The sequence below is a fragment of the Camelus bactrianus genome, chromosome 5 (genome assembly GCF_048773025.1).
Source record: "Camelus bactrianus isolate YW-2024 breed Bactrian camel chromosome 5, ASM4877302v1, whole genome shotgun sequence".
In the NCBI taxonomy this organism is placed as follows: domain Eukaryota; kingdom Metazoa; phylum Chordata; class Mammalia; order Artiodactyla; family Camelidae; genus Camelus; species Camelus bactrianus.
The window spans coordinates 104,731,767-104,745,007 of NC_133543.1; the positions used below are offsets into that span (position 1 = coordinate 104,731,767).

A 13,241-nucleotide genomic window follows, 5' to 3' on the forward strand; every position below is an offset into this window, starting at 1 on the left:
GATGCCAGCTGCCCAGCTGAAGGGTCCACCGTGCTGGCCCCAGCACAGAGGCTGGGATGCAGACAGGCCTGTCCTCACACTCAGAGCGTTCCATTTAGCAGGCAAGATGGCCCTAAGTGACCGGAAGGAGACAGCCAGAGGGTGGGTAGCAGAGGGAGGCGGAGGCCTGGCCGGTGGCTCCGGGAGGCCTGCCACAGGCAGGACAGCCAGGCTGGGTGTGTAGCCTCCCAGGGGAGCAGCAGAGGTGCGGCTGGTGCTGGACATTAGATCTCTGGAGGGAGGGTGTGGAGCAGGGGTGGGGAAGGCAGGGGGTGGGGGGGCAGGCCAGCTGGACCATCAGACCCAGACAGAAGTGTGCCCCACAGAGGAACACTTGGAATCAAGTTGGGGGAGCATCTGGCTCGAGGGAGGTGGGCAGCCTGCCGGGAGGCCAGGACAGTCACCTCGGGAGGAGCCCCCCACTGAAGCCCGTGACACTCTGCTCAGCTTTAAGCGTTCCAAGGAGGAGAAGGAGCAGAAGGTGCTGGTCCTGGAGGAGGCCCAAGCACTGGCTCAGAAGGAGGCTGGAGAGCTGCGGGCCAGCCTGCGGGAGGCGGAGCGGGCAGGGGCAGACGCCCGCAGGGAGCTCCAGGAGCTACGCAGACAGGTGAGGGGCTGCCCCGGAGCCCATCCTCCAGGGAGATCTGGCCCTGCCTGCGCTTGGCTTCGACACCCCCCAGGCTCCCAGGGCACCTGTGGGGCTGCCGACTGGGAGCTTGAAGACAAGGCCTGGCTGCCTGCGCCTTCAGGACTGTCTGTCGCCAGACCCAGAGCCGCCAGCAGAAGGGCCTTGCTCAAACCCGCGGGGCCCAAACAGCACCAAACTTAATGGCTGAAGACAATCATTTTGACGCTCATGAGCTCTGAGGGCCAGGAGCTCGGCCAGGGCGCCACACAGAGGGGACAGCTCGGCTCTGCTCCATAAGGCGCGCGGAGGAGACTCCACGGCGGGGGCTGGTGCGGACTTTCCCCACGTGTCTCTTCTCAGGCATGCAGGGCTGATGCAGGCAGTCGGGGCCTGGGGTGGGCGGCTCCCGGGGCCCCTAGGGGCCCGGGCTTCCTCCAGCACGGCGGCCCTGGGGCTCAGGGTGAACACATGGGCACGGCCCCATCCGTCGGCCCGGCTCCCCCCGTCACGGGCCGCTCACACCTAGCACTTCGGTCTCACGCCCACCCAGAGCAGGGGCCTAGGCTTCCCCTCGCAGTGAGAAGCCTGCCAGAGTGTTTGTACCCATTTTTGTCAAACTTTTTCAGTTTGACAGTGTCCACAGTGGGGACAGGCACAGGCACCCTGTCACGTGTCACCCTCACTCAACCCGCAGGGGAAGGCTCTAGGACCTTCCTTTCCAGAGCAGGACACTGAGGCACTGAGGGGCTGTGGACCAACCAAGTTTGCTGCAAGTGAGAGCAGAAACTGAGCTCAGAGCCGGACCCTTAACCGCCATTCGCACTCCCTCATCAGCCCCCCCCACCCCTCAGCCCTGCCCAGGAGGCCTCGGCCGGATTCTCGGTCTCCGGGCTCCAGTGTCCTGGCAACAAACAGGAGGCACCAGGAGAGGGCGTGGAGTGGCTGAGGGCATCGGCTCCAAGGGCATGGTCATGGGATGGGCAAGGGACAGCCCCCAGCCCAGAACTGGACTTGGCACACCTACCCCTCCCCACGTACAGTGAGCTGCCTGGGAGGGAAGCCCCTCCCCAGCCCTCCCAGCGCAGAGGCCCAGGCGACCCCGTCAGCACAGCCCCCACACCACCAGGTGAAGACACTGGAGGGGGAGAACCAGAGGAAGAGCCAAGAGGTGATCCAGCTGCAGTTCCGGGGCGCACAGGAAGCACAGCAGCAGCAGCAGAGCCGGCAGCAGGCTCTGGAGCTGCAGAGGCTGGCGGCTGAGGCGGAGGCTGCCAGAGAGGGCGCCCAGAGGGAGGTAGGAACCGAGCACCCCAGGGCTGATGGTCTAACCGGGGCTCCGTGGCCTCAACCGGGGGCCCTGGCTGCCTCCGTCCCCAACCAGCCCGCTTCCTGAGGGACCGTCGTGTCTCCGTCTGTTCCCCCATTCACTCACAAGCATTCAGAGGGTCCCTCACGTGAGTCCATGGAGGGCCATCCTGGGGGCTGGGGGCACAGGCCAGGCTGCGGCTGGGGTCTGCGGCTGGGGATGCTGGGCTGCTGGCTGCAGAGGGGCAGCTGGGCTGGGGAGGGCAGGGAGGGGAACACAGCCCAGGGGAGGATCTGTGGGGTGAAATGAGAAGGGAGGAAGGGTGGCCTGGGACACGGGAGGCTGGAGGACGGCCGTGCGGAGCCTCGCCCCACCCTCAGCCTGCGTGCGCTGGGACTGGGGGGGGGCTTGGGGGCAGGGTGCTGCTTTACCCACGTGGAAGCCCATGTGGGGTGTCAGGCAGCCTGAGGTTCCCCAGCCCTGGACTCAGGGTGACAGACCGCGAGCAGTGACAGACAAGCAGGGAACTGACCAGAGGGTGGGCCCCATGCCGGCCACAGGAGGGGACAGCCTGGGGCCATTGCCCTGTCTTGCCAGGGTCCTGTGGCTGCCAGTTGGGCTCTCTGCTCAGGCCACCCTGTCTCTGCTCCGTGGTCCTGGGGTGTCCCTCCTTCTCTGAGCTCCGGTGTCCCCATGCCAGACATGAGCTGGGAGGCAGGTCCAGTGTCCCCCCAGCTGTGACATGCCGAGGAAGGGGTGAGGCCAAGAGGTCCTCTGTCTGGAGCCCCCACACCCCTCCCCCAGGTCCTGAGGCTGCAGCAGGTGCTGGCGGAGGTGGAGGCGCTAGGCGAGTCCCGGGAGAAGCAGCTGGAGCAGCGCCTCTGCGAGAGCCGGCGGGCAGAGCAGACCCTCCAGGCCGAGCTGCGCAGCGTCACCAGGAAGCTGCAGCAGGCCCGCGGCGTGGCTGGCAGCCTCCGGGCTCGCCTGGACGTGGCCGGCCACCAGGCCCGCAGCCTGGAGCAGGAGCTGGCCCGGGCCGAGGGCGCCAGGAGGGATGCAGAGGGCCAGCTGGGCCGGCTGTGGTCCGCGCTCCGCCTCAGCCTGGGGCTCCGGACACGGAGCCCCTCCGGCTCCCCCGAGCGGCCCGGCTCCCCCACCAAAGGTCAGCGTCCCCGGTGGCTTCAGGCGGGCTCCTGTCCCAACTCTGTCTCCCTCCTGGGGCACCCCCACCTCTCCCCAGGGCTCAGGACCCCATAGTGAGGGGCCTGGACCCCGTGCCTCTCCCCAAGCTCCCTGTGGACCGGGCATCTGCCTGTTTGTCACCGAGTCCCCACCACATCCCCTCAGTCGTCACTGTCCTCCAGGCTCAGACGGCTCCCAGAGTGCCAGCCCCCCAGCCCAGTCCCGATCGCCCCTTCAATGGCCCTCGCCTGAACCAGGAGACCAGAGCACAGAGGTGGCCGTGGCCTCCGTGCAGGGCGCCCTGAGGGACTTCATGCAGAAGCTGCGGGACGCCCAGCGGGAGCGGGTGAGGGGGGCGGGGAGGACAAGCCTCAAGGGGCCCCGGGAGATGGGGAGGAGCCACTCACTCAGTCTGCTGTCCTGCTGTCTGTCCATCTGGGATCTGCTGGGACCCTGGCAGGACCCCATGGGGCACTGGGCGCCTGTGTCCAGCCCATCCTTCATTTGGTGGGATAAATACCAAATGCCAGTCCCTTGAAACCCGGCCGCCCCGTGGCCCAGGGCCTCGCCCCCTCAGGCCAGACAGCAGCGCCTGTGCCCTGAAGAACCGTCCCAGGGCCGGCAGGTCGCCCACAGAGAGCCCCCAGCGATCCCTCACACGGGGGACCCAGCGCCCATCCTGCTGCCACAGGGCGCCCCGAGAGCAGCCTGTGAGCTGCCCCCCAGACTTGCCACGCGGGAGGGGCTTTGGGGAAAGACAGACGGACAGGCACCCAGCCCTGGTCCGGGGCCCGCCACTACACTCGCTCACCTTCTGGCTCCCGCTGCCCCCAGTGCCAGCCCCCGGGGGCAGGCTCGGGCCCCACTCAGGGTCAGGTTGCCCCGCACGCCCTACTCCCCAACTCTGTGTCTGTACCAGACCTGGACACTGGAGCCCAGCCCACACTCCTGCCCCTCGGTGCCCCCATCAGCACCTGCAGGTCAGCTCAGCTGCCCCACGCGGCCTGGCCTTCCTGCGTCCACAGCCCACCCCTCCCACTGCCCGGCCCCGAGCACCCAGAGCTGCCCCACCCTCCCCCCACCCTCTAGCCCAACACCTTGGCCCTCTGCTCACCCGCTGGCCCCTGACCTTGGTCCTCCTGGCCAGGACGCCTGGCGCTCCCAGGTCGGGAACCTGAGCCGCCGGCTGAGTGAGGCAGAGAGCGAGCGCGCCCGAGCCCAAAGCCGCGCGGAGCAGCTGCAGAAGGCTCTGGCCGAGGCAGAGGAAGGTGACCTCCCTTTCCCCAGCTGCCCTGGGGCCCCCCAGAGTGCAGCTCCTGGCCACACGTGCCGTGCCGTCCTGGGAATCACTCGGGCTTGGGAGGCAGGGCCCCCCGTAGCGCACCCAGAACCTGGTAGCTCGTGGGTCTTTCCCAGCCATGGCCTCCCCGTCACAGGGGAGCACAGTCCAGAGACTCCGAGGCCCCACCTGCGCTGCCCCCACCCCTCCGCCGCCAGCCCCTCCGCCGCCCCCGCCTCCCGCTGCTCCCATCTCCGGGCATCTGCACTGGCTGCGCCTGCCGCCCGGTACCCTCCTCCCCAGACAGCCGCGGGGCCTTCTGCCCCTCAGGCCCTTGCCCCGGTCACCTCCTCAGAGAGGCCCTGGCCCTGCTGGTCACCGCACCTCAGTTCTGGCCCCCTCCCCTCACGATCAGGTCTGCCCAGGAGGAGGCCCAGGGCTGTCACAGTCTGGGGCAGGGATGTCTGGGAGCAAAGCCAGCAGGAGAGAAGGATGAGCCAGGGGGCGCCTGGAGTCAGGCAGAGGGAACTGGACCCCAGACTCCCCAGGGACCTTGAGCTTCCAGGCAGGACGGGAAGAGCAGGGAATTGTCAGAGGGGGCGCCGCTCCCACCCCCACCATCTAGGTGCCGGCCCTTAAGCTCACTGAGCCTCAGTTTTCCAACCAGTGAAACGGGAGGGGGTGGCCCCAGCCCTGCAGCCCTGGGAGCCAGGAGAGCCGCCCCATTTACCCCACAGGCTGGCACCAGGCAGAGCGCGAGGTGAGCAGCGCACAGGCCACGCAAGCCCTGCAGGGGGAGGCGCTCCGGCGCCTAGAGACCGAGCACCTGGTGAGCATGCGAGCGGCGGGCCAGGAGAAGCAGCGGCTCCAGGTGGGGACGCCCCGCCCCCCGCCCCCCACAGCCCAGCGCGGGGAGGAGGGGGTTTGCTGGGACGTCTTCTGGGGGAGGGGCGGTTTCAGTCCTTGTGGGCAGAGGCCCCTGCTGGGCTGGAGCAGGCGGCCTCCCGGGACGTGGGCCCCCGCACAGCTCATCGGCCCCCCCCCCCCCCGGCAGAGCTGTCCCTGAGGGCGTCCTAGCTTTTATCTTCCAGGCTGGGGAAACCCAGTCCTGAGCAGCAAGCACGTGGCCCCAGCGGCACAGCAGCAAGGGGCAGAGTCGGGGCAGACCCCTGCCTCCCCAGGCTGGCGGGGGCAGTGTGACTCTGGCCTCACTTCGGAACTCTCCAAATGTGTGGGGTCACATTTACACTGCTTCAGGGCCCATTTATGCTGACAAACACCGGAGGCAGTTGTACAGGGGCCCTGGGGTAAATGTCCCATGTGCTGGGCTTTGGGATGTGAATGCGGCCACAGGGGCTGAGGGTTTCAAGTCAGGAATCTGGGGTGGTGGCCGGGCCTGGGTGGGTGGGACCTGGCCCAGATCCCCTGACTCTCACGGGGAGCCCCGCACCCACCTACTGGACCCACACGTCGAAGCCCCCTTAGGGGTGCGCTAAGACCCCTGGCAGGATGAGGCCAGGGTGCAGCTGGGTCTGGGCAGCTGGGGCCCCCGGCCACCATTCTCAGGGAGCTCTTTGAGGGCCTCAGAGCGTGAAGAACAGCTGAGGGAGCCCAGGACCCCCAGAGGGATCAGGGAATCAGGAGCCCCAGGCCCCACGCTGGAGAGACGCAGCTGGTGGAGGCAGCAGAGCAGAGAAGTCAGGTAGGATGCGGGGGCAAGTCAGGGCTCCCAGGCCTACAAGTGCCTGGAGCTGCAGGCCAGCCCCCTCCAAGTATCTTGTGAGGAGGGGAGCCCAGAGAAGGACCAGGAGGGGTGGCCTGGAGGGCCCCGAGGAGCCGGGCAGGCAGCAGGGGCCTGAGTCCCCCCGGGCCCGGAGCCTCCAAGGAGGGGCCTCTGACAGGTGAGGGGCGGGAGGCAGAGGGGAGCTTGGGCAGAAAAGATCTGTGAGATGGAAGACCCTGGTGGCTGCTACTGCAGGGGAGAGACGTGGAGTCAGTCACAGGGCCAGGTGCCCAGCTGGGGACTCGCGAGGTGCCCAGGAGATGGGTGGCCTGAGAAACCAGCAGAGGCGGGGCAGGGCTGGCCCCGCTCTCCACGTATGTCCACGTGTATTTGTTCCATGCACACTTGAGAACAGTGTTTTCTGTTTGCAGGTGACACTTTTTGAAATACACCTATTAAATCAGCCTTTACAACTACGTCATTCAAACATTCCACATTGATTCTGTCTCTGAATTCATCAAAGCCAAGAATGTGTATTGAACTTCCTCATGGCCATATTTTTTGGCAAGGTCTCCTTTTGCTTCTCAGGGTCTTTAATTGGTGGATGCCCATGACATGCATCCTCTAACATTTCCCGGACTGGAGGCCTCCACGCCCTGTCACGTGCCGTTGTCTTGACTTCTACTCTCTCTGATGCAGGCAGTGCCCCCCAGGGTCCCCGTCTTGGCCTCCGAGCTTCTGTTCTTTATACTTTCGGCCACCACTTCATCAGCCTGGCTTTGGTTCCAGTCCTACCTTGGGGGGGGGGGGGGTCTTTCCCTGTCCCCAAGGAATTTATTCCACTTTCAAGTTTTGTGGTAACTCACACGCTCTGCCTTTCCTCTGTGGCTCACAGGACACTTGCTACTTTTAATGCTTCCCAAAACTTTCTTTCTGTCCTTGGACTCTGGGGTCATCTCCTCACCTCTTTCCTCCAGTGCCTGCATCCTGGCCTCATCCCTGTTCCCCTCTCTTAGTCACCTCTTGGGGGGGGTGGTGGCTAGAACAATTGAAACATTTTTTTCCTAATATTCAGTGCTAAGCGTGAAGAGAATGTGTCGTGTCACAGGTCATCTGTGCTCAGGGACCTCTGATGGCTGGGCCAGGACCCCTTGCTGTGCCACTGGCCTCCCCCAGCTGCCGGGGCCCCGCACCTGTGCCCTGGGGCTTAAGAGATCTTCTCTGCTCTGGGGCGCTCGCTTCCTCCAGACCTGCCCCACCTCCATCTTTCTCCCCTCCAGTGTGCGGCCCCTGAAGACCCGGCCCCTGATTCTAAACCCTGCCGTGTCTGCCCAGCCAGGGGCTTTATTTCCACTGCAGCCCCCATCTGGCACCCTCTTTCCCAGTGGCTGTGCTTCGGGTCACCACAGACTGGTGACTTCCCTCCACTCGTGAGCTCCCAGTCCTCAGGCCTGAAGTCCCTCTGCAGGGCCAGGGTCCCTCTCCCACTCCACACTCTGGGGGCTGGGCCCCAGGCACCATCCTCCATGAGGCTCTGGGGAGAGCCCCCTCACAGGCTCATGCAGAACGTCCCCTGGGCCCATTTCCCAGCTGTCTCTAGAGGCTGCCCTGGCCCTGCACGGGCCTTCTCCGAGGTTGTCACGTAGCAGTGACAGCAGGGCCCTCAGGCGGAATCGCCCTCCCGCCAACGCCTCCCTGCTGCTCCCTGGCAGCCAGGGCCCGGGAACCGGCCAGGCCCATCCACCTGGGCCCCTCCCCTTGGGTTAACTCGGAGCCAGCTGAGCAGAGCCTTCCCCGAGCCATCTCAGGACGACCTCAGGGGTCCAAGGTCACAGGCCGTCTTAGAGCTCTGGCCTCACGGCTGGGGTCAGCTGGATTCTTGGTGAGCGCAGGTGGCTCGGTGAGTCGGGCTCACCTCCCATCTATTCTGTGGGGCCTGACTTTCCTCAGGCTTCAGGCGAGCTGTTTGTCCTCTGACCTCAGTCTCAGACGGTGTCAGGAAACGGGAGGGTGTCAGGCTGTGAGCTGTTCCTTCCGAGAGAAAGCCAGAGGGCCAGCTGAGCTGTGAGCTGCACAGATGCCGCCGTCACAGCGACTTGAGCCGGTCGCTTTTGCCTGGGGTGGGGCGTCTCCACCTGCGGGATCGGGTCTGTCTCCGGTTTGGACAAGTCCTTCCCCCTAAAAGCACCGCTGTGCCGCCCCCCCATCCTGGTCTTTGTCCAGCGACACACGCCCTGCTCCCTGGGCCCCACCTCCTCGCTGACCTTGAACCTCCCCTCCCACGTCCCCCAAGTCGGGGAGAACTTCGGTCCCCGCGACCACGTCGCACTGTCCGCTCGCCCCACCTCCACGTGGCCCCGGGTTGGCCCTGTGTTTGTTCTCCGTCCGTCCGGCTCCCACCTGGTCTCACCATCTTGAACATCAATGACCGTTTTCTGACATGATCCCCGTTTCTTGCCATAACTCTGTTCTCATTTTGATTCGAGACCCTCAGGTCGGATTCCAGGCCTGACTGCTCTGCTGCGCCGCAGTTGAGTGTGACGTATGGGTTCAGGAAGGGGGTCTGGCCTCACTCGAGGCTGGGAGCTCAGCAGACCCCTCAGAGACTTCAAGTATCTCTGTCCAGACATTTCAGGCCCAAATGAAAGGCAGAGGGGAAGGTTCCAAGGAGCGGTGGTGGGAGTGGGCAGAGAGGCCACACCGAGTCCTCACCAGAACTTTCCTGCTCCAGGAATAGGGGGGCGAGGCCCTGACCTCAGGGCACAGCTGCGGTGTCCCCAGGCTCCTCCTCCCTGGCACTTGCCTGCCAAGGGCCTGGGGGCCTTCCTGGAGCCTCACCCACCGTGACCCGCACCCCTCAGGGCCCCCCCTCCACGTCCCACAGCCGCTCCAGCCTTGGGGCCTCCGCACGTGGGCGCAGAGGGCCTTTGGGGTCTTCCTACCCACGTCCATCTTTCTGCTTCGTCAGCTGTTTGGGGAAGTGTGTGTGCCGAAGTCTATCAGAATGACATCAAATTTTTCTGAATCCAGGCAATTATCGATTCTCCTATTTTCGGGCTAGTTGGCTCCCTCTGCTCTCCATCTTACGGGAACCCTCGAGTCCCTGGTCTCCAGCTCTGAGGAAAGTCTCTCCCAATTTTTGTAACCTGCTGGCCACGGTGGTGGGCGCCTGGGAGAGGCTTCAGACACGCCTCAGTCGCCGGAGGCCCAGGGCGCTCTGTACCACAGCAAACCAGGCTGACGTGCTCCCAGCGGCGGGGGGCTGGGGACACAGGGCCCCGCTCCCCGCTGTCGGCCGCCCCCTCACACCCGGGCCCGGCTGCCAAGCTGCCAGCACCCGCCAGAGCCAGGTGGCCGTTTACACAACGTCCTTCACTCTCACAGACTGGATTTTTCCCCCGTTTCACATAAGCCAATGTGTTTGTCAAGAGAAAGTTAATTAAAAACATATTTTTCTAATTAAATGGTAGGCTGTGCTATGCAAACAGTACGATTCTTGTTTGAGAGCAAATCCCTCCGTTTCCAGGGCTACCCTGGGAATTCAGTAGATCAACAATGCAGAACCGAGCCCAAGGGTTAGGACACGCGCTGAACCCAGCGCCCAGGGGGCCTGCAGGCAGCTGGCCCGAGCCGGCGGGAGGCGCGGCGGGGGGCCTGGCACCCACCCAGCACCACCCCCCACCCACTGGGAGAGGCTGCCCGATGTTATCCTCGGGCTGGGGCCGGGCCACAGCCTTGTCGCTCAGAGGGCCCGCGGCGCCCTCTTGGCACCCAGACTCGCCACGTCCACCAGCTCCTCACATGCCTGCACCCTGCCTCTCCCACACCCTCCCCTCTTCTCCAGAGCACTCGCCTCGGGGCCCAGGCCAAGCTTCAGTCCAGGTTCCAGAAGCAAAGCGGAGGCTGGAGGGCAGGGTGGCTCGGCGGCGGCACAGGAGGGCTCCTGAGGGCTCGTTAAGGGCGTCTGCGCCCGTGTGCCAGCCGCAGGTGTCAGATGCTTTGTGTGAAGTGTTTTGTCTGCACAGAATGAACTGGCGAGCTATCCGTCTTTCGGCCACCTGGCATCGTCTGCATAGCCTGAGAGTTAAGCTCTCCCGGGAGGCTGAAGGGAGCTTCCTGCAGACACGCTGCGCCCCCCGGCCCCTTAAATGGTGCGGCTCTCCCCTCTCTGCTCTGGCTGAGGCTTCCATCTCTTCCGGGGTCAGCTCTCGACACGGGGGAGACGTCCATCTCGTGTTTTCAAACACATTGCCGAGGACCGGCTCGCCTGTTTACCAGCTCACTTACGTGAGGAGTTAGTGCTCACACCTGCAGCCAGGCCGGTTTCTGTCTTTCGCGTCGGGGACTTCTGTCGGTTTCTCTTACTCTAACTTGCCAACGGCTCGTCTGTCTTATGGGTCTTTTCGAAGAATCAGCTCCTAGCTCTTGCCCCATTTCTGCCTAGTTAATTCGTTCCCCCTTTCATCCCCGTGAACATCCCCTTTTGGGTTGTAATTCTTCTGATTTCTTAGAGGAAGTGATGCATTTACGTCGGGCTTGCTCTTCCCATAGCAAAAGCATTCAGTGTTGTCACATCTTCCCCAGTTGTGGTTTGGTTTGTGCCCCCAGAGGTTTTTGATGTGAATTCCTTTCCTTTTTTTACCAGCTTTCTAGGAGTGAGTTTTTACTTCTTTAATTCAAAGGTTATTTAAAAGAATAATTAAACGTTTGTGCCTCTTCTTGTGGCTGTGCCTCGTCTTGCTGGAGAGAGGCTGACTCGGGGGCAGCTGGGACCTTCCGATCGACTTCTCCGTGGATCTCTGTGCTCCTGGTTTGTCAGCTGGCTGCTGGCTGCTGGCTTTCCAGGTTTGGTGTCTTCTATTTGTTTGCGGCATGTTTGCAGGGAAACCGGACAAGCTGATTGCAAAGTTTACAGGGAAGAATAGATGCTTGAGATTTTCCAAGGAAATTGTGAAATAGGTTAGTAAAGCTGACTGTAACACTCGGTGGTCAGAGCAGGAGGGGTGGCACGAGGGTGGGCAGAGTGACCAGCAGGGTGGGGCAGGTCTAGAGGTTCCAGTGTCCCTGACCGTCCCCAGACCCCGGGCCCTGTCTGGGCCACCGAGGCCCACTGTGTGAAGAGAGGGGCTCCAACCCTCCTACATCTGAGCACCTCCCAGTGCCAGTTCTGTCCTAGGACGGGCCAGGGGGCTCCGAGGCCCCAGAGGGCAGGACCAGGAGGCGGTGTGCTGCCCCAGCGCTGACCCACCCCGGGAGCCGGGGACCTTGCCAGCCAGTGAGCAAGTCGATCCGTTGTCACCAGTGGGTGAAAAGGTACCAGATCTGAACTCCAAGGGCCCAAGGGATGGGTTGAGGGTCGTGGGAGGCTCTGTTCTGGTGCAACAGGCAGGGTGTTTAGTGAGACTCCCTCTCGTCTGCTCTGCTAGTGGCCTCTAAAGGCCCCCACTTTACAGCAGCCCCCAGACCCACCTGGGTGGGGTCCTTGCAGTCCTCCCATTCTTCTCTTGGGCCTGACGAGAACCCCGTGAAGTCGCCCGTGACACAGGTGGAGAAATCAAGGCTGGGGGCCAGTCTAAGGGCGCCCGCCAACCCCGCGTCCTTTCCCCAAGCCCCAGAGTTGGGGGCTGGGGAGCCCACAGAGCTGCCGGTCAAGCCTGAGCGGAAGGCGGGGTCTGGCTCTCCCGCAGCTGAGCCCTCACAGCGAGCCCGGCTTTGTGAGGCTGGCCTGGCCAGCCCACACCTCCTGCAGCGTCAGGGCGCAGAAGCAAAGCAACACAGAAATGAGGATAACTCGGGGGCCAAAGGGGGGTGTCCATGGAGGGTGCCCCGTTCAATGATAACGGTTCATTTGAATTCCATAAAAGCTGAGTCATTACAAGAGGAGCATAATGCTTCCCATGAGTGGTTTGGGGCCTCTGTGAAACACCATGACATATTTAAGCCATATTTGAAGGAAACCTCTGCTTTTCTACTGGAAAATGTGTACAAACAGAAAATTGTAATTTTCAAAGAAGGGTGGAACCTCCCAATTTTAGGTACAAGCATCGCCCTCCTTCCTTTCCTTTTCTAAAGTGCGCAAGTGTCAGACCAAAACCAGCAAGTCCGGGGTCACCCATCTGCCTCACCGGCACCAGCCTCGGCTAGCACGTGGCCGGCCGCCCCACCCCTCCTGGGGTCAGCCCTCCTCCCGCATTTCCTGAAACTGAGCGCAAGAGTGGAGGCAAAGGCCCCTTAGACACACAGACCCCGGGACACAGCTTGGTCCCCGTGAATGACTCAAGTTTGGTGGCAGAGAGGGGGGCCCTGTGACTTGAGGGCTGGCACCTATGTGGGCCATCGGGGGTCCCGTGCCTTCCAGCTTCCCCTCTCTGGCTCTAAGCCCAGGCTCCCTCTTCCTAAACAAGCACCCTCCTGCCCCCAACAACCCATACCCCACTCCCCTCTCTGCTGGCCCCTCTCCCCTCCTCTAGCCTGGTTTCTGGAAGGGCTGCCCACCTCCCACAGCTTCAGCCCCTCCACCCCCCACCACACACAAAGAAATCACAGGAAACTCTGGTCCCATCCAAAGGGCCCTTTTGGGGTCTGCGTCTACCCAACCCCCTGGAACGCTCCGCATGGGGAACTGACCTCTCCCTCCCTCAGGAAACCCTCCTGTCCCTCCCATCTCTGCCAGCTCTGGGTCCTCCCTGGGCTGTCATCTCCTCTTCCCTCTGCTCTAACGTCCACTTGGCCTCGAACCCCTCCTCCCCCCATCACCAGAGCAGCCCCCGTCCCCTGGCCACCAGTGCCTGGGCCTCCACAGCCACTTGGCCCTGCCACACCGAGTCCAGTGACCCCTGGGAGGCCCCTCAAGCGTGCTCCCCCACCTGCCCTCCCATCTCAGTAAATGGGTCCTGGGCCACCCGCAGTCCAAGCCAGGGGGACCCTCAGACGCAGCCACCTCCTGCTCTCCTCCAAACTCCTCGCCTCAGCCCCTGCAGCCCAAGCCGCCACAGGCTCCGTGTGCACAACTGCGGGGCCCCGACGGGTCCCCCTGGCCCCCTCCTCCACCCTCCCACCTGCCCCCCGCAGCAGGGGCCAACGT

General features: G+C 63.7%; 1 protein-coding gene across 9 annotated transcripts in view; it reads left to right on the top strand.

The window, feature by feature from the left end:
• CROCC2 (ciliary rootlet coiled-coil, rootletin family member 2) overlaps positions 1–13,241 on the top strand; it is a 65,488-nt gene that overhangs the window by 44,843 nt on the left and 7,404 nt on the right. For 4 of the 9 annotated variants that reach the window (XM_074364681.1, XM_074364680.1, XM_074364684.1 and 1 more), the window contains 6 exons: positions 487–646; positions 1,794–1,961; positions 2,778–3,135; positions 3,338–3,501; positions 4,303–4,423; positions 5,172–5,305. In XM_074364681.1, coding sequence (XP_074220782.1) covers positions 487–646; positions 1,794–1,961; positions 2,778–3,135; positions 3,338–3,501; positions 4,303–4,423; positions 5,172–5,305 — 1,105 coding nt within the window. Of the gene's footprint in view, positions 1–486; positions 647–1,793; positions 1,962–2,777; positions 3,136–3,337; positions 3,502–4,302; positions 4,424–5,171; positions 5,306–11,039; positions 11,471–11,766; positions 12,199–13,241 lie in introns of those variants that run through there. The other 5 variants (XR_012507245.1, XR_012507247.1, XR_012507244.1 and 2 more) reach the window with 5 other exon arrangements.